The following is a 26,480-nucleotide window of genomic DNA, read 5'->3' as shown; positions in this document are numbered from 1 at the left end:
TTTTCCAAGATTTCCCCCTCCAACTCCCCCCAATGTCAAAAGATCTGGTCGGGATTTGAAATGAGAGCTCTGAGACATGAATTCCTTCTAAAAATCGAATTTCATTAAGATCTGATCACCTATTCGTAAGATAAAAATACCCCAATTTTCACGTTTTGCAAGAATTCGGGTTTCCCCATCCACCCCCCCCCCAAGTGCCAAAGGATCTGGTTGGAATTTAAAATTAGAACTTTAAAGCACAAGATCCTTCTAAATATCAAATTTCATTAAGATCTGGTCACCCCTTCCTAAGTTACAAATACTTCATTTTTCCAAATTACCACCTCTCCCCCAACTTCACCAAAGACAGCAGATCCCGTCCGGTTATGTCAATCACGTATCTTGAACAGGTTTTTATTCTTCCCATCCAGTTCCATCCTGATCTCACCGCTTTAAGTATTTTCGAAGATTTCCGATCTCCCCCCAACTGCCCCCAAATGATGCTGGATCCGGTTGAGATTTAAAATAAGAGATCTGAGTTACGAGTTACTTCTAAATGTTAAGTTTCATGAAGATCCGATCACTCCTTCGTAAGATAAAATACCTCATTTTTTCTAATTATTCAGAATCCCCCCCCCCGATAGAGCAGATCCGTTCCAATTATGTAAATCACGTATCTAAGACTTCCGCTTATTTTTCCCACCAATTTTCATCCCGATCCCTCCAATCTAAGCGTTTTCCATAATTTTAGGTCCCACCCCCAAACTCCCCCCAATGTCACCAGATCCGGTCGAGATTTAAAATAAGAGCTTTGAGACACGATATTCTTCTAAATATCAAATTTCATTGAGATCCGATCAACCGTTCGTAAGTTAAAAATACCTCATTTTTTCTAATTTTTCAGAATTAAACCCCCCCCCCCCCTCAACTACCCCGAAGAGAGCATACCCGTTCCGATTATGTCAATCATGTATCTAGAACTTGTGCTTATTTTTCTCACCAAGTTTCATCCTGATCCCTCCACACTAAGTGTTTTCCAAGATTTTAGGTTTCCCCTTCCCAACTCCCCTAACGTCACCAGATCCAGTCGGGATTTAAAATAACAGCTCTGAGACACGATATCCTTCCAAACATCGAATTTCATAAAGATCTGATCAATCATTCGTAAGTTAAAAATACTTCATTTTTTCTATTCTTACAGAACTAACGGGCCCCCACTCCCCCCCCCCCCAGATGGTCCAATCGGGAAAATGACTATTTCTAATTTAATCTGGTCTGGTCGCTGAAACGTCTACCAAATTTCATGAAGATCCGATCACTTCTTCGTAAGTTAAAATACCTCATTTTTCCTAATTTTTCAGAATCCCCCCCCCCCGGTAGAGCGAATCCGTTCCAATTATGTAAATGGCGTATCTAAGACTTCTGCTTATTTTTCCAACCAAGTTTCATCCCGATCCCTCCAATCTAAGCGTTTTCCATGATTTTGGGTCCCCCTCAAACTCCCCCCAATGTCACCAGATCCCGTCGGGATTTAAAATAAGAGCTTTGAGACACGATATCCTTCTAAATATCAAATTTCATTGAGATCAAGATCCGATCACCCGTTCGTAAGTTCAAAATACTTCATTTTTTCTAATTTTTAAGAATTAACCCCCCCCCCCAACTACCCCAAAGAGAGCGTATCCGTTCAGGTTATGTCACTCATGTATCTAAAACTTGTGCTTATTTTTCTAACCAAGTTTCATCCCGATCCCTCCACTCTAAGTGTTTTCCAATATTTTAGGTTTCCCCCTCCCAACTCCCAAAATGTCACCAGATCCAGTCGGGATTTAAAATAACAGCTCTGATACACGATATCCTTCCAAACATCAAATTTCATTAAGATCTAATCAACCGTTGGTAAGTTAAAAATACTTCATTTTTCCTATTTTTTCCGCGTTAACGGGCCTCCCACTCCCCCCCCCCATATAGTCAAATCGGGAAAACGGCTACTTCTAATTTATTCTGGTCCGGTCCCTGATACGCCTGCCAAATTTCATCGTCCTAGCTTACCTGGAAGTACCTAAAATAACAAAACCGGGACCGACAGAATTTGCGATTGCTATATGTCACTTGGTTAATACCAAGTGCCATAAGAATAAAAGGTAATATTTAACACAATTCTTGTATTACAGGTCAACAAGGATGAGTAAAATTATCTGTAGAATCAAAAGATGATTTAAATTTTCCGTGGCCAGGATCAGATTCAGCGTATCAGAGAACCTTGTTGTAGAAGTTTCAAGCCCCTATCGACAAAATGTGGAATTTCGCATTTTTTGCCAGAAGACAATTCACGGATGCGTGTTTATTCGTTTTTTTGTTTGTTTTTTTTCCCAGGGGTGATCGTATCGACTCAGTGGTCCTAGAATGTCACGAAAGGGCTCATTCTAACGGAAATGAAAAGTTCTAGTGCCCTTTTTAAGTGACCAAAAAAATTGCTCCTCCCACGCTCATTTTTTCCCCAAAGTCACCGGATCAATATTCTGAGATAGCCATCTTATTCACCTTAGTCAAAAAACCTGATAACTATGTCTTTGGGGACGACTTATTCCCCCGTAATCCCCCTGGGAGTAGCTGCAAGTTACATACTTTGACCTGTGTTTACATATAGTAATGGTTACTGGGAAGTGTACAGACGTTTTCAGGTTTTTTTGGTTTGGAGGGAGAGTTGAGGGGGGGGGGTACGTGGGAGGATCTTTCCATGGAGTAACTTCTCATGGGGGTAGAGACTTTCAATGGAGGGGGGCATGATTTTCTAGCATTACTTAAAAAACAATGAAAAAATAAATATGAAAAGTTTTTTCTACTGAAAGTGAGGAGCAGCATTAAAACTTGAAACGAACAGAAATTATTACGCATATGAGGGGTTTACCTCCCCGTAATACCTCGCTGTTTACGCTAAAGTATTTTTAATAATTTCAACTATTTATTCTACGGCCTTTGTGATTCAGGGGTCATTCTTAAAGAACTGGGACAAAAAATTTTCTTTAGTGTAAAGAGCGAGGTGTCGACGAGGGGTGATCCACTTCATATACGCAATAAAAACATACGAAAATAAAGGTTCGCTACGTAAGTTAATTCGTAAGTTATGTATATTTTTTACTTTTTAAACTTTCATTTTTAAATGAAAGTAAGGAGCGACATTAAAACTTAAAACGAGCAGAAATTACTCCGTATATGAAAGAGGCTTTTCCTCCTCAACGCCCCACTCTTTACGCTAAAGTTTTTTACTGTTTTAAAATGTAGAGTTATGAGAAAGAGACAAACTTTAGCGTAAAAAGCGGGGCGTTGAGGAGGAAAAGCCCCTTTCATATACGGAAAAATTTCTGTTCGTTTAATGTCGCTCCTTACTTTCATTTAAAAAAACTTGTTGTTTTTGTTTGATAAGTAAACGCGATACTGAAATGTTACATTCAGGCACACAAACTTGACCGGATACAGTTAAATTAACACTTTATCATGCTGCAATAGCAAACAATAAACTTCTCTTCATAGCAATATTATTTTTTGTCCATGTTAATATTTAATGGTAATATTCAATCATATTTAATATTCGGTAGTATTCTTATTTGATATTCGTATTTTAAATATTTATTTTTATTTTTTATTCTAAAGCTTAACTATATAACAATTCTGTAAAATAAAGTTTAAAAGATTTGAATTTAGTTAGGTAAACATTTGTTTATTATTAATAAAACGCGCTTGTGATCCTTAAGGAGTTTCGTTATTTAGATCCAAAGAATACGAGAATCTAAATTTTCTTTTTCTTCTGTCATTAGAATGAAACTTGGCAGAACTTACGTTTGTATGTTTGTATGCATCATCAGCTGTGCATTCAGCTTTGGATGTGGGGTTGCTCAGGGCAAAGATAATCGGCTGTTTGTTAAAAGACGCCATATCCTGTAAAATTTCGGCAGTAAATGCTCCACCGATTGCAGCAGCACCTATAAAAAAATTTACATTAACAATAAAAAATATTCGCAAGGATGTCCCATTTTGTATATTTGTACATCTTGTATGTTTTGTATGTTTTATATTTTTGCGCACCCTCGGCTGCGTATTTAAATTTAGATGTGTGGTTATTCAGGACAGAATAGTTATCTCATTGGCCAACTACAATTGGTCACAGTTTCAAAAGAGCAATTTGCACGAAATGTAAATTACAAGAAAAACCAGAGCTTCCAGGCGAGAACTGGTTCCACAAATGAAATCAGCAGGCCAAATCTATGTGAAGTATTTCTGAAGTATTCAAATCTATCTTAAATATTTGATGTAAAATAATAAAAAGTCGTTTTCATTTTTGATAATCAGTTATTAAATCGAACTGATAATTAAAATCGTTTTTAATGTACAGTATGTATTATTTAATTTTTTTAGTTTTATCGGTTTTTATCTTTTTAATTTGATGACATATTGTAATTTTTAATATTTTTGACTATGGGATGATGGACTATTCCGATACTTATGTTGTGGCATTGTTTGCCAATTGTTTGGTTGTTGTGCTTTTGTTATGACTTTCTTGCTCATTTGCTTTTTTTATGAAATCCAAGATTCGAATTTGGAACTTCGGGTTTTGCGATAGTAATTTTTCGAAATAAATATCTTATCTTATGTCCTGTAAAATTTCTGCAGTGAAATCTTAATGAATTACATCAAAATCTATTAACAAATTTACAATAACAAGACATGAACGTATAAAAAAAATGAACTATTTTTAAATAATTATCCAAACCTTGCAATTTATCAGAAATCGGTAACATCAGAAACAAAAGCTTGTTTGTTTGCCAGTAGGCCTATCTATTTCCTACACACAACCATAATAACATCTCCAACAAATTTATTATTGTGCTATTTTGGTCATATTGCCCATTTTGGCGTTTGGACTAGTGTCTTCTATTTTCGATTGAACTGTTTAGGTTACTGTTCAAAATGTCAAATTTTAACTCACTCCAGAAGGAAAAATTCAAATTCGGCGCATAAAGCCAAGGGACAAGCTAAAAATCAGCTTGAATAAACCAAAGTCTAACATATCAAAAGCCTAAAATCATCTGTGATCGTATTAAACAGTGTATTTGGGAAGTGTTCAAAGACATATCAAAAGGCATGATCAGCATCTTGGGAAGTCGTAGTTAGTAAATTGAAATTTTCAGAAAAGAAATTAGAGCCTGATTTATGTCTTGTGAATGCGTTTTCTAGCTCATATCCTAAACCTTTCCCCATTCTACAGCTTAATTCTAAGGTTTATTCCAAAAGAAAAGTAAATTCAAAAGGGGTATGCAAAGTCAACGAATAATCTAAACATTAGTCCGAATATAGTAGCGGTTTTAGATACCAATTGAACCAGGTCGTTATAGGAATTTGTAAATAGAGAAACTTGGACACTCTTCAGTTGTTTTTTTTTTTTTTGTTTTTTTTTCTATATAGTTTTGGCCTTTAAATAAGGTTCGTTTATTTTTAAATTTCTTAAAGAAATATTTGAACCTGGGAGAGAAACGAATTCATAGAGAAGAGAAGAAAAAAACATCGCTAAACCATGAAGTATAACATATGAGCATCCTGGTAACTAGAGACACAATATACAGTAGTAAAACAAATAGAACAGGAAATTCATCCAGCCTCCCGCATGCAGATGTCAAGCAAAATATATGATCAGAACTGATCATGAATACTCATAAATGTAAACTTGAGACCCAAAGGTATAGGGGTACAGTCCTGCTACTGCTACTACAAACGACTCACTGCAGCAACAAACAATCTGAGCGGAACACAGCTGCGAATGCTTCTCCTTCATTCTAATCAATCGAAAGCTTCACTGTTTACCCCCCTCCCAGGAAACTCCAATTCGCTTTAAAATCTTTTCGTAAGACCTCTTCCCACCTAATTCAGGGACAACCACTTTCCTTTTGGCTCCAGATGGATAGCAAAGAAGCAAAATCTTGGGCAATTTGCCATCATTCACCCATAAAACAGAGCCCAACCTCCTTAACCTTTCTTTCACTATACCCTAAGAAAGTTATTTCAAACCAGTTTCTGCAAAACTGCAGCTACGAGTTCTAACTGCATTTAACGCAGTTAAAAAAACTGCAGTTAAGAGTTCTAAGAAATAAAGAGTTCATTCATTCAAAAAATATTTAATTGAATGAAATAAAAAAAAAAGTGTTTTTTCAACTGAAAGTAAGGAGCAACATTATAACTTAAAACGAACAGAAATTATTACGCATATGAGGGGCGTTCGTCCCTTCGTCAATACCTCGCTCTTTACGCTAAAGTTCGAATTTTGTTCCAATTCTTCAAGAATGACCCCTGAATTACAAAGACCATTTAATTAGAATAAATAGCACTTTTGAAAGTACTAAAAATACTTTAACATAAAGAGCGAGGTACTGACGAGGAGGCTACCCCCTCATATAAGTAATAATTTCTGTTCATTTTGTTTTAATGTTGCTCCTTACTTTTAGCTGAAAAAAACTGTTTGTTTGTTTTTTTCATTTAATTTCTGATCGTTTTTAAATAATGCTTGGAAATTCTCTCTTCCCCCATTAACAATTCCTCCATGGAAAGATCTTCCCATGGTATCCCCTAAGCTTGATGAAACTTATATATTTAAATCAGCATAAAAATTCGATTCTTTTGATGTATCTATTGGTATCAAAATTTCATTTTTTATAGTTTCGGTAACTATTGAGCCGAGTCGCTCCTTACTTACAGTTCGTTACCACGAACTGTTTGATTAAATAAAAAAGTTTTTCGACTGAAAGTAAGGAGCAACATTAAACTTTAACACAAACAGAAATTATTACGTATATGAGGAGGCTCACCCCCTCATCAATACCTCGCTCTTTACGCTAAAGTTTGAATTTTGTTACAATTCTTAAGAATGACTCCCCTGAATCACAAAGGCCTTTCAATACAATAAATAGCTCTTTGGAAAGGACCGAAAAAAAACCTTAGCGTAGAGAGCGAGGTAATGGCGAAGAGGGAACCCCCACATACACGTAATAATTTCTGTTCGTCTTAAATTTTAATGTTGCTCCTTACTTTCACTTACAAAAACTTGGTTTTATACTATTCAGCTTTAGATCATTTTTTTTTAAATGCTGGGAAATCTGGCACCGCCTTCATTGATAATTCTCTTCCCCATGACAAATTCTTCCATAGAAAGATCCTCCCACGAAGCACCTTCCTTCCAACCCCGCCACTAGAAAAGTCCCCTCTGAAAACGTCTGTATACTCCCAATAACAAATACTGTATGTAAACAATAGGCAAAGTTGCTAGCTTGCAACCATTTCCCTGGGGCCCGTGGGGGTTAAGTCATCCTCAAAGACATAGGTATTAGATTTTTCGACTATACTGAACAAAGTGCAATCTCAAAATTTTGATCGGGTGACTTTGGGAAACAATTAGCGTGGGAGGGGGCCTAGTTGTTCTCAAAATTTTTTGGTCACTTAAAATGGGCACTAGAACTTTTTATTTCCGTTCGAATGAGCCCTCTCGCTATATTCCAGGGAAAGAAACAAAGAAATAAAAATAAACATGCATCGGTATCTTCCTTCTGGATAAAAATAAAAAATTTCACATTTTTGCAGATAGCTCTAAACCTCTACAGTATGGTTCTCTGATACACTGAATCTGATGGTATGATTTCATTAACATTCTATGCCTTTTAGGGAGTGTTTCCCCATTTTTTCAAAAATAAGGAAACGTTTCTCAGGCTCGTAACTTTTGATACGTAAGCCTAAACTTTATGACACTTATATATTTAAAATCAGCATAAAAATTCGATTGTTTTGATGTATCTATTGGTATTAAATTCCGTTTTTTGAGCTTCGTTTACTATTGAGCCGGGTCACTCCTTACAATTCGTTACCACGAACTGTTTGATATCCGGTCAGTCAACCAAAAACCTAAAATCATCCTTAAACAATCGTTATGGAAAACAATTAGCAAATTTTCGTCAGCTCTTTGAAGTGCCCAAGTTTAAGAGCCATATCTGACTGCTGTCATTATCATGGCTTCCAATATCGTAATTTTAGTTCGCACACTTATCTTCCTATTTTCTTAAATTTATTTCAGCCCCAAAAAACACCGTGTGCACTGGCTATTTTACTTTTGGCATCTACGCTATATTTACCATCTTTACTAATAATTCTGCTAAGACAAGTGAAGCTATCCATTTAGTCGATTTTCTCGTTAATTAGCATCACCTATTCCCCTATTTAATCCTAGACTAAGCGTCTTAGTCTTCTTAAAATTAGTTTGGAAAATATTTTTGAGCCCCAAACTCTCAAAATTCTAAAATTTATCGATTTCAATAAAAAAAATTTAACCTAGAATACTAAACCTGAATACTAACTCTAGCAGAGTTTTAAATACCATTTTGATGTTAGTCTTAGGTATAGAGGAAACCGGCAAAGACAAATTTGTTTTCCACAAAGATCCTTTCAAAATTTCTAAGTAGTAATATTCTTTTTTTCTTTAATGCAGCTTCCACACTCCCAAAGTAAGAAAAGTTGATTCCACGCTTCTTTTTGACTTTCGTCATATCTTTACTGGAGCTTACAAAAATTTTAAAGCATTTCAAATAATCAATATTTCTTAAAAACACATTTTTTCTATTCGAATTTAGTAGGCTATAGCTTGGTTTTCCACTAGTATATTTCCAGTATTTCGAAGCAGAAGTGCCTCTTTTCATTCAACCTAACGCAGTGATGATGCATTCATAACGTAAGTTGAATCTTCCAACAAAAGACCAAAATAAACCGACAGGTCTCGCAAGGTATAAAACTGTCATATTCAGCAATCTTCTTAAATAGAACTGCCATTTTGTTGGAGGAAAAAGAAAATTAAAACCTTCTTGGGAATAGAGAAAAAGAAAACTTCGGTAACGGCTGTAAATAATACTGGGATGATGACAAAGACAAGGAGCGTTAATAAAAAAAAAGGTGAATAAGACTTCAGTATAGTAAAACTTAATTATCTAAACGTCGAATGAACTTACCCATTCTATACTGACCCGTCAGATCGACAAGTCCGATGCTGTAATAAAGCCATTTTAGGCTGTATGTGCAATAAGACCGCGAATTTTTTTTCTTGTACAGTCTTTTTTTTCTGTTTTTTCTTTTTTTTCTGTGAATCTTTTTATTTTCTTGTACAATATTTTCTGCTTTATTTTTTTTTGTTCTTTTTTAATCTATTTAGGTTGATTTAAATGGTGAAACGCCCAAGCCTTAACACTGATTTGTCATGAAGGATAAAATATGTACACCAAAGGGGGAATATTGTCCAAAAAAAGATAATAAATAAACCAAAACAAAGCTTAAATTTCCAAATTTCCAAATATAAGGGTCAAAAGAATCTAGGCAAAATCGAAAATAATAACTGCATAAAAACATTTTGTCAAAACATGTCCACTGATAAGATAAAACAGAATATTTTAAAAATAAGAATTTCAAATAAACAAGAATTGCAGTTTTTTCAAATTCCTTACCGTTCAATATTATATAAAATGTAAAAATTAATTGCCGAAAAGGCAATTGGTCGTATGAGAAAACACGCTGTTTTCATCGAGAAATTTAAAACCTCGTATTTACAAATACAAGCACAAAGACATGCTTAGCGTTAAAACTACATAGAACACACAATTGTTCGGAGCATAAAACTGATAATAGAATATCTCCAGGCCAAAAACTATAGGTTTTCTAACACTGAGAAAATGGCAAATACAATTTCGAGTGAAGTCCAATCGCAGACAACACAATTTCAAGGCAAAATTACCACGTACGGTCTTCCCTGTCTCTTCAAGCAGATACCCTAGATTATTTTTGAAATGACTTAATGCTTTCGGTTTAACTCTGATGGATTACAAGAAGATGGAATCTACCTACCCAGCCCCTCCCTTCATCCTGACCTAATGTGTAAGATCGAAGCCACCAAGAAAGTTTAGGAGCTTTACGTCTTGGTTATTCATTAATCAGGTTGTATTCTTGAATCGCCAAACTCGATGCGATCTGATTCTTCTACACTTATTAACATTTTGTTCCAATTTTTTAAGAATGACACCTGAATCCCAAACACCATAAAATTATAATAAATAGTTCTTTTGAAAGTACTAAAAACACCTTAGCGTAAAGAGTAAGGTATTCACGAGGGGCTCAACCCCCCCCCCCCATATACGTAATAATTTAGGAGATTCATGTCTTAGTAATTCATTCATCAGGTGGTATTTCTTGAAACACCAAGCTCGATTAGATCTGATTCTTTAACAGTAATTCGAATTTTGTTCCAATTCTTTAAAAATGACCCTTGAATCACTAAAACCGTTTCATTAGAATAAATAGCTCTTTTGAAATTACTAACAATACTTTAGCGTAAAGAGCAAGGCACTGACGAGAGAACGAATCCCCTGATATAAGTAATAATTTAGGAGCTTTACGTCTACGTAATTCATTCATAAGTTCGTGGTAACGAACTGTAGTAGGAAGCGACCCGGCTCAATAGTAGCCGAAACTCTAAAAGACGGAATTTTTATAACAATAGTTACATCAAAAGAATCGCATTTTAATGCTGAATTTAAATAAATAATTTAGACTTACTTCATTAAATTTAGATTTACCTATCAAAAGTTACGAGCCTGAGAAAATTTGTCTTATTTTAGAAAATAGTGTGAAACCCCCCCTAAGTGTTTATTTGTTTGTTGTTTTTCCCCTCAGGGGTGACCGTATCAATCCAATGGTCCTAGAATGTTCTTTGAGGGTTCATTCTAACGGGAATTAAAAGTTCTAGTGCGCATTTAAAGTGACCAAAAAATTGGAGGGTATCTAGGCCCCTCTCACGCTAATTTTTTCCCAAAGTCACCGGATCAAAATTCTGAGATAGCCATTTTATTCAGCACTAGCTGGGTGGCGCTTCGCACCCCCCAAGCCCCCCGCGCGCGTAAGTCGTTACGTGCCATATTAGTTACGCGCCATTGTAGTTGTGTCCCTGTGTCAACCTGTGAATATATAATATATATATATATATATATATATATATATATATATATATATATATATATATATATATATATATATATATATATATATATATATATATATATATATATATATATATATATATATATATATATGTTTTCACTACGTAAAACTTGCGAATATACACTATTCTTCGCTGTCCCATTGTCTGTGCATATAAATAGATAAAACTATATAATAAAAACATTAATACGTAAAAACATATAATAAAACTTTTTTCTGAACTTGATTTTATTTTATATGTTTTGAACATTATTAAACAAATAGGCTTTATATTAAATTTGTAACATACTGTACTAGCCTACCGGTGGCAGTGCATTCATTTTAGAAGGTTATCAAAAAGCTTTAATATTTGTTCTGCTTAATAAAAAGGCGTTATTTGTGCCGCACCCTGTATAGTAAGACGCGAAATTTTTGTTTCATTACCCTGTATAATACCCCTGTACAATAAGACTAATTATACCCCTGTATAATGAGACACGAAATTTTGTTTCATTACCCTGTATAATACCCCTGTACAATGAGACTAATTATACCCCTGTATTATAAGACGCGAAATTTGTTTCATTACCCTGTATAATACCCATGTACAATAAGACTAATTATACCCCTGTATAATAAGACGCGAAATTTTGTTTCATTACCCTGTATAATACCCCTGTACAATAAGACTAATTATATCCCTGTATAATAAGACGCGAAATTTTGTTTCATTACCCTGTATAATACCCCTGTACAATAAGACTAATTATACCCCTGTATAATAAGACGCGAAATTTTGTTTCATTACCCTGTATAATACCCCTGTACAATAAGACTAATTATACCCCTGTATAATAAGACGCGAAATTTTGTTTCATTACCCTGTATAATACCCCTGTACAATAAGACTAATTATACCCCTGTATAATAAAACGCGAAATTTTGTTTCATTAGCTATATTAAACTTTGCTTAATCCGCAGCTAAAATAAAGGCTCAAAAACAAATAACTAAATAAAGCTTTTACTCTTTATAAAACATTTTAAGTTTTTACTAGAAAAATAAACTCACCAATAAGTACGGATGGTTTCACTTGCTTCACAATATCTCCAAGGTTTTTCATTGGTGCATGATCTTTAGCAAAATCTTTCTTGTGACCTAAATGATAAACAGTTGTATTGCAATTTCTTATATAGTAAAAACAATTGCATATGCTATCAAATTCAAATAGGAAATGAAAAATTAATAAGATACACAAAAGGTGTCATTTCTTCTTATGAACTCTATTGATCATCTTCGATGCCATTTTCCAAGCAAATCAGTAGAATGCCCCGTCGCCGCAACATACTACTCCCGAAAGTATTTCTTGGGAGGGGGCGGGATGGCCACTAGTGACAGATAAACTCAAGGCGTGCGCTATTGTCTAAGAAGGTGGTTCTTAAATTGAAGGGATATCGCACTGGGACCGATTTGTTTGTTGTTTTCTTTTTTCTTAGGCAATGATTTAAAAATTATTTGGGACTTTTTGATAAAATAGATTTTTTTATACATTCTATACTATACTATTATATACGGAATGCCATGTAAATACGGACACTTCGAAAATGCACAGTGGCAGCCATGCACAGTTGGTAAGATTATAGATAAGGGACTTTATTCTAATTATGCTCTAATTTTTCATACATTTTATTTTAGAAATACTCCAAAAATATCCCTAATGTACAGTGTTGTCAACCGTACAGCATTGCCAAAAACAGAATTTGTAAAATTCCCGTATTTGCATGTCACCGTGTGTTAAGCCTGTTTTTTGTTGACGTAGGGGCTTTTCCAGCTTCTATTTGACTATTTTTCTTTTCGTTTCTCAGCTTTTTATTTGTGCTTTACGGATCATTTTTCTCTTCACTAAACAAAACGATGGACAAGCATGAAGTTTCAACTAAATTTAACTTGAGAAAGGAAATATTGAAGAGTGCTTGGCAAGTTGAGTTTCCGCAGAACATTTTTAAAAAGAAAACACTATTCTTACTTGCTTTGTTTTTAGTGTACATGGTGAAGAACTATAAGTAAGGAGCAACTCGGCCCACTAGTGACCTAAACTCTAAGAACAGAGTTTTGATAAGAATAGATACGTCAAAAGCATTGGCTTTTTACGTTGATATTGTACATATATAATTCAGTAAGTTTCATGTTACCCATCAAAAGCTTAGAGCCTGATAAAACTTGCGCGACTTTCGAAAAGGAAGGAAACAACCCCAAAAGTCAAGAAATCTTAATGAAAATTAAACCATCAGATTCAGCATATAAGAGAACTCTTCTGTATAGGTTTCACGCTCCCATCTGCGAACATGCGTAATTTTGTACTTTTTGCCAGAAGAAAGATCACGGATGCGTGTTTGTTTGTTGTTGATGTTTCTTCTCCCATGGGTGATTGTATCAAACCAATGGTCCTAGAAGTTCGGGAGATGGCTCATTCGAACGGAGAAAAAAGAAGTTATAATGCCATTTTTAAGCGGCCAAAAATTGAAGTGCCACAATCCCCCCCCACTCCCTTTTTCTCCAAATTTATGCGATCAAAATTTTGAAAGTCATTTTGTTCAGCATAGCTGAAAGCTCCAATAACTATCCTTCGGGGATAATATGATCCCCCAAATCCCCTGGAGAAAAAGCTTTAAGTTAGGAAATTCGCCCACCAGTATTAGTTATCGGGAAGTAAACAGACATTTTTCGGGGAGGGGGGGGGGGGTGAGAGAATTTCTGGGTGGGGGATATTTACCACTGGAAAATTTTCCGCTGGTAAGGAAGTTTCCGGTGTAGAGCTTCCCAGGGGAAATTTCACAGGGAGGGAATTTGCCAGAATCCCTATTGAAATTCTTTTTACTTGCCTTATCTTCTCTTTAGCGACTAAATTTTACATGTACAGATGTTCCCGGAGGAATTGTCCGAAGAAAAATTGTCACCTGGATTAGAATTTTCTGGGAAATTTTTTCGTGAGGGTGGGGAGGTCTCCGTGGGACAAAATTTTGATGGGGACGGAGAATTTCCACAGAGGGGGGAAATCCGGCATAATTCGGAAAGCAATACGAAACTAAATAAAAACAAGTTTTTTTTTAATGAAAATAGGCTATGGAGAATTTTCCAGGCACAATTGTCCACGGGAAATTTTTCGGGTAAATTTTCAGCGAGGATGGGATTATCCAGGGGGAGGGATTGTACGCAGGAAGAACTTTCAAGGAAGGATATTTTCATTAAGAGGGACTCCATGGAGGGGGGAGGGCAAATCCCCGAAATTATTTAAGAAACAATCAAACATTAAATTTTAAAAAAGGTTTTTTCAAATGAAAGTAAGGTGAAACCTTTAAATCTTAAACGAACAGAAGTTGTTCCGCATATGAATGGATCTCCCTCTTCTGAGCACTTTGCTATTTACGCTAAAAGTTTCACTTTTATTCCAAATTCTTTCAAAAAAACTCCTGAAACACAAGGGCCGTTTAAATTAAAATGAGAAGCTGTTTAAAGTACTAAGAAACTTTTGCATAAAGAGTGAATTATTCAGAAGGAGGCAGTGCCCCTCATATACTGAATAGCTTCTGTTCATTTTGAGTTTTAATGTTGTTCTTTACTTTCAGTTGAAAAACTTGCTTTTTATTTAGTTTTTCTAATGGAACAAGATTTTTAAGGTTTTCCTTTTCTTTTCATTTCCTTTACTTTATTTCTACCCTTGTAGAGTTTCTTTTAATCAAGGGAAACATATGGCTGACTATAGCATAGCCGGGGGGGGGGGGGTTAAAGGCTTCTATCCCCTTTCTCCAGAAATACGAATAACTAAAACATAATTACGAAATGCGTACTCTTTTATCACTTTTTACAATACCTATACTAGATGATTTTTTCATCACAGGATTCTTCAACAATCCTAGTCCTAGCTTCACACTTGAAAACTAAAAATAAATCAAATTTAAAATACTAAGTCCAAAAGGGAATTAAAACACAAATAAGGCTTTATTTTTAGAGTCAGACCTCCGTCTTGAAATAGTTATCCACTTAGGATTTCCACAAGAATGATTCAGTGCTTGAGCGAACTAAGCCCAGAGAGTGACTTTGAAAAATGGGTTCCCAGAAGTGAGTAAAATAGGATCTTTAATAATTGCTAGACAATTCCTAGATTTTGCACTTAGAATAATACAAATCGTTTATAATTGTGTGTTATCTGTTGTTTTAGGACAGAATATTAGAAAATAATTAATTATCAGAAAAATTTAGCAAAGAGAAAACGGGAAATCAAAGGAACCCATGGTTTCATTATAAACATTTGCTTTGGTCTTGTCTAAAGTTATTTCATCATTGCTGGGAGTTTTTGTTTATAATGTGAGTTGTTCTTATTTATTTACTGTTTATATATTTTTTTAGTTGTGTTTTAGTTGTCGTGTTTTTTTGTGTGTGTGTTATGTCTTAAATAAAAAAAAAAAAAAAAATGTGGTTTGTAATTTTTTTTTTCGTTGAGAAAGGCTCCCGGACGTGGGGCCGAAATATTCGGAATATTTTTATTTTTTTAGTTAAAGTGTAGTTTTCTTTTTATATTTTATTTTTTGTTTACTGCTTTGTCGAAATTAAAACCAGTTTTCTCTTTGCTTAATTTTTCTGATAATTAATTATTTTCTAATATTCTGTTCTAAAACAACAGATAATAGACAATTATAAACGATTTTTAGTACTCTAAGTGCACGATGTAGTAAAATGCTATCCCTTTTTATCTATTATAAACATTTTAGTGGGCAAATTTGTTTTTGTCTACTATTTTAGGATGAAGATAGTAACAAATAGTTAAAAGTGATTAATGATAATAGAGTTCTGGAACACGCCCTTGGTCAACGAATTTTTTTTTGTCAAGTATAGTGTTTTTGTTTACTAACAAAGCACTGTTGGCAAAAATTACAAATGCTTGGGTCGTAGAAATAGACTCAATGAATATATTTCTACAAAATTTCTAACCTACAACTCGGTATTATTCTTCAGAGACTGAAAACAAGGTAATGAAACATTTAAACAACTTGTTAATTAAGGAAATGGGAAGACATTTACAAACTTAATTAACAAGATCCTGTCCTGTAGAATCGGTCATGCATCATATTTCTTGAGAATAAAGAGCAAGAGGTACGAAAACAGCAAGAAAACAAAAACATTTACATGGTCTGTCTATTTTTGCATTCTGTTTGAACCCTAAAATGGTTCAGGAACTGCTAGCCAAGTCATAAAACTGCTTTTATTATTAGGTTGAGGCCAACCCAAAATAAGTATTCTAGGCAAAGTACCAAATGATCCAAATTGAGATTTTTGATTTCTTAGGCAAAGAATGTCAAAATGTAATCAAAAACGTAAGTGTCAATCACATAGCTAGTAACTCAGAAAATGATAAGCAGCAAGCATTTGTACAGGAGCTTTTTTAGGGGAAAATTCCTCAAAACTGTAACAGATGCAAATCACATAAAATTAGCAAAAAAGGTAAGGGAAATTCTGGCTAATAAAAAGATAACTTTTCCGGGTTTTTACAACCTATCTACGCCCATCTGGGCCATCGACCATTACAGTTGGCTTTTTTTTTTATTCTTTATTTAGTATGATGATTGTCTGAGCCCGGCCTGAGACGTTGAGTTATTGAGGAATTTTCGTGTCTGAATTTTACTGGTACTTTCTTATGTGAATTTTGCAATAAAAAAAATTCAACCACAGAGCTTAAAATAATACCTGAAAGCAGGTATTTTAAACAGGTGATTCTTAAAGGGATGGGTGATTTTCCAGGAATATAATGAAATAAGCAGGGGCATCGTTTAAAGGGAGGGGGCAGGGGGGCAGTTACCCCCATCCCCAATAATGTGGAGAAAAAATTATTATAATCCATGCGCTTTGAATTTCCAAATATGGACTCTTCTTACGACTCTCCAATAAAAATGCTGGAGATTCGCTCCTGGTGATAAGCACATTTATTCCGAAAACCAATGGATGTATGGGACATTTTCATGATTTAAACGAGACCATAATCAAAGTTTGTGAAATTCTTCGCAGGATGTTTTTGTGTGACAAGATGTATAAAATACAGACTATAGCTGAACAATTTCTGTCCGTTTTTTTGGTATACATTACAGAAAAAAGTCATTGAACCTATATTGTCCGATATTTTTTTTTTTTTTTTTTTTTTTTTTTTTTTTTTTTTTTTTTTTTAAGGAGGTGGGAGGAACTGGTCAAGCTTCTCCAGGAGACGTGGCTTGGGGGCAACAACAGTCCACACTGTTTGGAGGGAGGATAGATGGGGAAAGGGCTGAGGTTAGTTTTGTTGGGGTGCTTCCTATCCTGGGAAAGGATCCTCCTATCTGTGATGCAAAACACAAAAATTTTGCATGTTGGTATTTTGGAACTTGAAACCTATTTGAGAGGTTTTTTGAAATTTTGAATTTAATATTGGAGGTTTTATTATGAACGAATAATTTTCGACCCCCCCCCCTTCTGAAATTACGAACAATTTAGTATAGGGTGTGTGGTGGGGATTTCAGTTTTTCTAATGAATATACAAAAATTAGGTATTTTTCATAATTTAGGGGGGAATCAATTTTTTCTTTTTTTTTGCATTTTGACAAAAATAAGAAATAATATGGATACCTAAAAAGCAGTTAAAATCACAATGATTGTTTGATTAAAAAGCCCTTTCCCTGGGGACTTTGGGGGGTCAAGTTATCTTCAAAAACATATTTATTAGATCTTTCGACTTTGCTGAACAAAATGGTTATTTAAAATTTTTATCAAGTGACTTTTGGGGGAAAGGGGGCGTTGGTTAACTACCCTTAAAATTTTTGGTCACTTAAAAAGGGTACTAGAACTTTTCATTTCTGATCAAATAAGCCCTCACCCGATCCTCTAGGATCACTGGTTCGATACCATCACCCCAGCGGAAATCAAACAACAAATAAAAATAATAAACATGCATCCGTGATCTTTCTTCTCGCTAAAAAATGCTAAACTCTTAATATTTGTATTTAGGAGCTTGAAACTTCTATAGTAGGGTTCTCTGATATGGTGAATTTGATGGTGTGATTTTCATTGAGATTACTTGATACTTCGGGGGTGTTTCTCCCTTTTTCAAAAATTCGGCAAAGCTTTTGGGCTCGTAACTTTTGATGGGTTAAACTTCATGAATTTTAAATATTTTGAATATGCATCAAAATTTAATTCTTTTAATTATCTATTGTTATTAAGACTCTATTTCTTAGAGTTTCGGTTACTATTGAGTTGCATCGCTCCTTACTTATAGTTCGCTACCGTGAACTGTTTCATAAAAACAGAAAAGACATTGCAATAAGCTAGCTGTTTGACAGCCACTACAAATCTAACGAGAATTCTGGCAACAATGGCAATAATCATACGCTTTAGATAACACAACCGGAATAACCAGTTTTGGTTGTTTCAAACATCTTAGGAAACCTTTACTGGCGGCATGGAAGAAAAGCGCAAAAGAGCTCGCCAAAAAACGCTGTCTCTACTCTATTGTAGATTAATACTCGAATTGGTTTTAGAGTAATAAATACTGTTAAACAACATATACCAGGCCCATTTCAACAAAGTCACAGCGACTTTATTATCCTTCTAATATCTTAATAATATAAAAACAAAAATTGTAAGACATATCCACAGATTAAATAATCAAAGTTCAAACAAACTACTACCGTAAATCTCAGATACTTCTACATATATACTGTATAAACAATACTCAGTTTCAAATATAATAAGATTCAAATGTACCCAGAAATTTCTATATTGAATCTTACCCCCTAAGGTATATATTCCCTCTGAATCGGGCAATTTTGTGATAAGCATGCAGTCATAATTTGAATCGAAAAGACGATATACTAGCATCATTGGATTCAATAGTCTCAGATCTATCCATTCATCAAGCCAAAATTATGATATTACATAGGTTATTTCTTGGGAAGGATGTTATTTTACTAAAAAAAAAAAAAAAATTGTCCTTTTTTTAACAATTTTTTAGTTTTTTCAGTCTAAAAATCATATACGCCAAATTTGAAATATGTGATTAGGCACATGGATAGAATTGAATCTCAGCTATGGAATGATATCAAAACTGACCTCCTATGTTGAAACCTTAGGAGAGCAAAAAATAATATACTAAAAAATTGCATAGGGAACGTAAATCCACAGAAACACCTTGAATATACCCTTCCGATCTACTGCTTACAATCAATCATTAAGAATGAGCAAGTCATATTTCAGATTGTGCTTCATTTCCACGTGCTTGATCCAATAATCAAAGTCCCAACAAACTACTATCGCAAATTACAAACATACTTCTATAAAGACACAAATTTCATAGACACTCCTTCGAAAGATCCAAATTTAAAAGATACTACGGTATAGATAGTACTCTATTCCAAATTGAAAAAGATTCAAATCTACCGAGAAATTGTTAAACTGAATCTTAACCCCTTAAGCAGTATCTACACAAATACCTTCAATGCGCCCTTCCGGTCTATTGCTTACAATCAATCCTTTAGAATCAGTAAGCCATATTTTGGATTTTCCTTCATTTTCAGGTACTTGATCCAGGTCATGCATCGCCTTTACAATCAAGAGTGCGATACTCAAACTTGCCTGACAAAAAATTGTTCTTAAGATTTGTGAGAATACAGTATGAAGGTTAAATCGACAAAATTTGACAGCACTCTGTCATCAAATCGTTCCGCAGACATGATAAACATTGTGGAAGAAGTCGTACAGAAGATCATAAACAGAAAAAGTTGGACAGATGACTACGTAAGAAAAAAAGAAAAATCCGTCAAAGGAGATTATTTCGGTGATTTTCAGCGATTATTTTGGTCGTTCAACTGCTCACTGAAAGCTAGTCTGGAAATTAATCAGCTGACTCAGCAGTTCCAATAAACTTTATGGAAGAAGTTTCATATAGCTATCTTTCATCATAGCCATTAACCATTATACCAACACGAAAGGAAAGATTAAACAGGGCTACATAGAATATATGACTTATGTTTTATTAAAATAAACAAATTGAATGACACAAGGATAAAACCCCTCTACGCAGAACTTAGGTTCCATTACTTTCGAGTCTGGTGTCCTTTCTGGTAACTATAGGTCAAAAACCTCCCCAAGGAAGAGATAATCACAAATTTCCAAGTAAAACTTAATCCAGATCTATGTTATTTTCGTAGCCGTACAATTAAAGCAGACAACTTTCCTTACTCCACCACGACCGAAGTAAATGACTTTTCAGGGGAGATGGGGAGCTAACCAGCTGTGGTGGGGCTAGCACAATCTTAGCTTCTTCTTTTTTAATGAATACATTATGTTGTAAAATACTGAGACTGAAATTGATTTTTCGCAAGTAAATGCGCAAGGCATGAAGTTTTTTTTCCAGTGGTCTATCAGTTTTACAGGGATACTCAAACTGACCTAACACATAGTAGGCCTACTTATATAGCAACATATTTTAATATAAAGCAATATTTTTTATGTCAGTTTACTTGTGTCTGTTTAACTTAAGCTAAAACTTTTCTTTAACTTATTATCAAAGAAGTTTTAACAATTGGTGAATTAAGAGAAAATGCTTATACTTTTGATGTGAAATGAATGAACTTAGTTTTAAGTGACTTTAATTTCCTCGACACTGGACTCCCCTTCAAAAGTCTTTACTTTCAAATGAGCATTAACATTAAGAAAAAGATGTATATATGTCCCAAACATACTGTACATGTTTAAAAAATAACTCTTTTTAAGCCATACCTGCAGACAGATTTCAATTTTAGCCTGTGAGCTTTTTCCTTTATATATGGTTTCCAACTCACGTCCTAAGCTACCAAATACTGAAAGGACACATATAGCAGTAATTTTCGGTTATACTTATTAGGAACCTACCAGTCACTCCACCCTCTGGTCGGTTGTTCACTAAAAGTCCCCTTGAATCTACCATCCATATTTTCTCAAGGGCAACTTCTTTAGAAACACCTTCCTCCTCCATTGCCATGACTACCAAATTTGCAATACCAATAGAAGCCTAAAATTGCACTAAATTGAAAAGCAGCACAAGCTTCAAATTACTTTCAGCATTGGAAACTAACTTATATTGATAAAAGAAAAAAGAGCCGTTCAACAGTTTAAAAACAACATTACTACAAAAACAAGCGTATCAAAATAAGCCAAATTACAAAATAGAAGAGGTGTCATGCATATATTTAACCAAACAAATTTATAATCTCTTTTTGGCCCAGATTTAGGCTTTTATTTTTTTTAGCTAAAAACGTGAGCTCAACTGCCAAAAGGAGAATATTACCAATTATGAGCATTTCTGGCAAACTTGGGCACTCAAACGTAAGTCTTTTCCAATTCCTGCTGTCAAATTAATAAAACTATTTTTAAATTCAGTAGGTTTGTGAGTCTTTGAGACTAATATAGCCTCATCTTAGATCCTCCAATGCCATGATATGCCATCGCTTACCGTTACCGAGGAAAGGCGACTGATCACGAGTCTATCAGGATACTGTAACTTCGCCCCTGTATAATACACAAGCATAATAGAATCCCAGAGAAACGTTAAAGATAACGCACTGAGACATGGTGCCAATTTAAACCAAAACACCAGCTCCTAGTCTCTTCTGCTTTTAGAGAATAAACAGATACTATAGACAACAGTTTGTAAGCCTCGTCTGGTTGAGGTAATTCATTTGATACCAGCTGCCCAATCTCTGCTGCTTCTAGAGAGTAAACGGATACTATTGACAACAGTTTATATGCCTTTTCTGGTGGAGGTAATTCATTTGACACCAGCTTCCCAATTTCTGCTGCTTCTAGAGAATAAACAGATAGTATTGCCCACAGCTTATAAGCCTCGTCTGGATAAGGTCATTTGACACTTGACCCACAGTCTCTTCTGCTTCTATAGAATAAACAGATACTATGGACAAAAGTTTGTAAGCCTCGTCTGGTTGATTTGATTCATTCGCCATTTATTTTTGATGGTGTAATTTTGGGTTTCGATAATAGTAGCATAAAAGCATCCCGGAAAAGCTTAAAATTAGATTCACTTTTAAAGTTCAGCATGTCGAAGAGTAAGGATATTGCATTTCACAAATCTAAAACATGTGTCGAGCTTAGGAAGATAAGAAGCCAGAATATTCAGTTATTTTCTTGCATTAAGTATCTGCAGTCTTCCAACAAGAATAGTGTGAAATCCATGCATTCCATGGCGTATTATTACACGTTCTTGCAATTCTTTTGCAATGCTCCAAGTTTTCCCTCTAGCTTCATTCAGTAAATCGTTAGATCTTAAAGCCATCCGTTCATTTTTTTTTATTATACAAAGTTTCTCCATTGTGTCCCCGTGGCCCTGTGCTTTATTGATTTTTTTCAACCCTCTTCAAAAACTGTGAGTGTTTTCCTTTTGTTATGTTGATACTTTAGTTATTTTCGGTGATAGAATCAGGTTAAAAAAGTCAAAATGCATCAGCAGCTGGAAAAAAAGCGGTTACTATTGACTCCTATCTAACTATTGGTTATTGTTTCTGGTTATTATTTGGTCAATATTGGTTACTATTTAACATCACTCCTCTAAAACCGTTCAGGGTGTCGCTTAATGATGAGGAAGCAGGCACGACTAGGAATAAATAGGAATGATCGATCCTCTATAGAATAGGCCTTAAGTGAACCGATATGAACAGTTCGGCATTTTAATTCCATGTGCTGTGCTGGAATCGTTCGGCTCAGGAAAAAAAAATTAGTAAAAATAGGTCTTAGTCCCGTTAATTTTGTCAAACAGAGTAATTTGTAATTTACCCATTAAGTTAAATACTCTTCACCAATACACACCAAATTAGGTATAAACTTTTCAATAGACCACCAGAAAAGCAGGGCTGTAACCATTATTTTCTTTGGTGGGGAGTGAGGGATTTGATTTTGTCGAATATTAATTGGAAGTTATATTGCTTCAAAGAATTATATTCTATACTAGATAGAAGACAAAAAATCAAAAGCGCATATAAAATACATAGTAGAAACAAAGCTCATATTCAAGAATCAAATACAAGCAAGACGAACCAAATTGTTGCAATATTGTCCCAAACTAGGTATATTTACAGTAATAACGCTAGTAAAAAAAAAATACCATGTTATAGATCACAAAAACTTTTCAAATTTCTGAGCAATAAAAATTCTTAAAGGACGAAGAACTTTTTCAAGAAAACAATTCGCTTTGAACTAATCGTATAACAAATTCATCGATCCATAGAAAAAAAAGGAGCACGCTTCCGGCGTTGTTTCTAATAAAATTTTCAACATCTATTCAGCTGCAAATAAATACCGAGAAAAAATAAACAGAAAATATTGAATTCAGATTTTACGCTAGGGAGGGCAATATATGCTTTAAAATCAATCAAATTTTAAATAACTAAAAGTAAATTCAAACCTTAGGCGGGTGATGATAGTTTATGCTTTAACATCGCTCAAATTTAAAAATCAATTGACAGTTTAGGCTAGCAATGACAATATTTGCCATGAATAAAATTTGATCAAATTAAAAAATAATTCAAATTTTAGGTTAGTGATGGTAATATATGTTTCAGCATCACACAAATTTAAATCGAATAAAAAAATAAATTCACATTTTGGGCTAGCAATGATAATATTTGCCATGAAATAAATCAAATTTTTATCGAATTAAAAAAAAAAAATAATTCAAATTTTACGCTAGTGAAGGCAATATTTTACGCTAGTGAAGGCAATATATATGCTTTAAAATTAATCAAATTTTAGTTAATTAAAAGCAAATTCAAACATTAGGCTAACAATGATAATATTTGCCTTAAAATAAATCAAATGTTAATTAAACTAAAAAATAATTCAAATTTTAGGCTAGCGATGGTAATATGTTCTTTTTCATCACTCAAAATCCTATTGAATTAAAAAAATTAATTCACATTTTAATGTAGCAATAATAGTATTTGCCTTGAAATAAATAAAAATTTTTGTCAAATTAAATAATTCATATTTTAGGTTAGTGATGGTAATACATGCTTTAACATCACTCAAATCGAAATCAAATGAAAAAACAAATTCGCATTTTAGACTAGCAATAATAGCCTAATGTTTGCCTTAAAATAAATCAAATTTTTATTAAATGAAAAATTAATTCAAATTTTAGACTAGCGCTGGTATTATATGCTTTAGTATAACTCAAATTTAAATCAAATTAAAAAATGAATTCCTATTTTAGGCTAGCAATCATAATATTTGCCTTAAAATAATCCAAATTCCAGACTAGCGCAGTTAATGTATACTTTAGCATCATTCAAATTAAAATGAAATTAAAAAAAAACAATTTATATTTTAGGCTAGCAATAATAATTTTTGCCCTAAAATAAATGAATTTTTATTAAATTAAAAAATAATTCGAATTTTAGGTTAACGTTGGTAATATATGCTTTAGCATAACTCAAATTTAAATCAAATTAAAATCAATTCGTATTTTAGGCTAGCAATGATAATATTTGCCATAAAATGGATAAATTTTTACTAAACTAAAAAGTAATTCAAATTTTGACTGGTGCTGGTAATATATGCTTTAGCATCACTCAAATTTACATTCAATTAAAAATTTTAGGCTACCAATGATAATTCCTACCTTAAAATAAATCAAATTTTTATTAAGTTAAAAATAATCCAAATTTTAGGCTAGCCATTGTAATATATGCTTTAGAAAACTAAAATTTAAATCAAAAATTAAAAAATCAATTCACTTTATAGGCTAGCAATGATAATATATGCCTCAAATGAATCAATTTTTATCAAATTAAAAGATAATTCAAATTTTAGACTAGATATGCTTTAAAATCAACCAAATTTTAAAAAACAACCAAGTAAAAAAGCAAAAGCAAATTTTAGGCTAGTTATGGTAATGTAGGCTACAACATCTATAAAATCTTAATCAAATTAAAAAAATTTAAATCTTGAAAAAGCGCTGATAATATGTATTTTCCTTTCACAAAATCAAGAGGGCAAATTAGTCCTGTCTGATTATCCAAGAAATTCATTACTTAGATTTAGAAAAAAAATTATCATTCCGACAAACCTGAAAAGCGGAAAGAATCTTAGATCAGGTAATAAGGGGGGATTGAACGAAAAGCCCCCAGATACTGGTCAAATGCCCCATGGAAATAACTTCCAAAACCTATGAAAAGAGCATTAACTTGGATGAACTGGGATGCCAACGAATTATCATACTCTTCTTTCTCAAGCAACAATCCCACCCTATGACGGGCTTTGATTACGTGGTGTTATAACAAGTTGAAAATTGCTGTACTTTATGCCATATACAGGACAATTGGCGATTTAGGAATTTGGTGAAGATTAAAGTTATTTTTCAGGTGCTTTTATACTGAGTCTCAATAGCAATAAAAGAAAACATTACATTTTGATATTTACATAAAGAATACGAAAAACACCCATTGGAGGGGTACAATTTCATTAACTTTTATATGATAAGCGTTGAATTTAAAAAGAAGTCAACGTTATAAAACTTTTCGCAAGACACAAATCTTTTTTCTCTCTTTTAGAAGTATCATCGCTCGTTAGAGCTTGTCCGGCCAAAGAGTAGAGTGAGTTTACTCGGCAAAAATGATTTTTCTTTGGCAAACTATCTGACAACGCTTGACCAACTTCTCTAAGAAATAGAGGAAACTTTGAAGAAAACTAACTAAACTTTCGGTAGCAAAGCATTATGAAGCGTTGTAGCAATGAGGGTCATTAGAGTACAATTGTGGAGGAACACTGGCAGATATATATTCCTTTCCAAATCCGGAATCTTCCATTTTATGATAACTTAAATGTTAGTTCCTCTTTGTCTCCCAAGCATCAGATAGGTCCTAACTCCCCACCCCACTCACCACTAGTATCCCAACACAGACACTAGTCACCTCTCATCCTATTTGTGTGTGAGATCCAACGAACCTATTATGGTAGATGCCACGGCGACAAAAATTTTTGCGCCGATTCCCTCGTTCCCCACAGTGGTAGGATCGGAACAGAAACTGAAATACTGCAAATAGTGAACTAGTTCTTGTTTTCTACCAAAATTTTCGAGAATCAACAACTTATTCTGGCATATATAATTAGAAAGACAATTTAGGAACCCCTTCCCCCCTGTAGCTGTTGGAAGCGACACAGACTCCTAAAGACGAGGTCGTACCAGTCCTCAAGTTTAGCTGAGACCCAGCAACCTGTTTCTTAGATTTTTAATGACAAGATTTCGGGATCCCTTCCTTCCACATAAGTCTGGCCACGTAAAAGCTTCCTAAGGTAGAACTAATGCCCTTGCTCTTGATTTCAACAAAGTTGAACTGAGATCAGGCAACCTGTTCTGATAGATCTCATAATGACCAGAATT

The 26,480-nt window shown here is 34.0% G+C and overlaps 1 protein-coding gene across 10 annotated transcripts in view; it reads right to left on the bottom strand.

The window, feature by feature from the left end:
* LOC136043700 (NADP-dependent malic enzyme-like) overlaps window positions 1-26,480 on the bottom strand; it is a 170,588-nt gene that overhangs the window by 60,595 nt on the left and 83,513 nt on the right. For 6 of the 10 annotated variants that reach the window (XM_065728601.1, XM_065728592.1, XM_065728635.1 and 3 more), the window contains exons 7-9: window positions 19,543-19,684; window positions 12,101-12,187; window positions 3,820-3,962 (exon numbers count right to left, since the gene is read on the bottom strand). In XM_065728601.1, coding sequence (XP_065584673.1) covers window positions 3,820-3,962; window positions 12,101-12,187; window positions 19,543-19,684 — 372 coding nt within the window. Of the gene's footprint in view, window positions 1-3,819; window positions 3,963-12,100; window positions 12,188-19,542; window positions 19,685-20,962; window positions 21,102-26,480 lie in introns of all 10 variants that reach the window. The other 4 variants (XM_065728622.1, XM_065728660.1, XM_065728649.1 and 1 more) reach the window with 1 other exon arrangement.

The sequence above is a fragment of the Artemia franciscana genome, chromosome 2 (assembly GCF_032884065.1).
Source record: "Artemia franciscana chromosome 2, ASM3288406v1, whole genome shotgun sequence".
Lineage (NCBI taxonomy): Eukaryota > Metazoa > Arthropoda > Branchiopoda > Anostraca > Artemiidae > Artemia > Artemia franciscana.
This window is presented reverse-complemented; position numbering and strand designations above follow the sequence as displayed.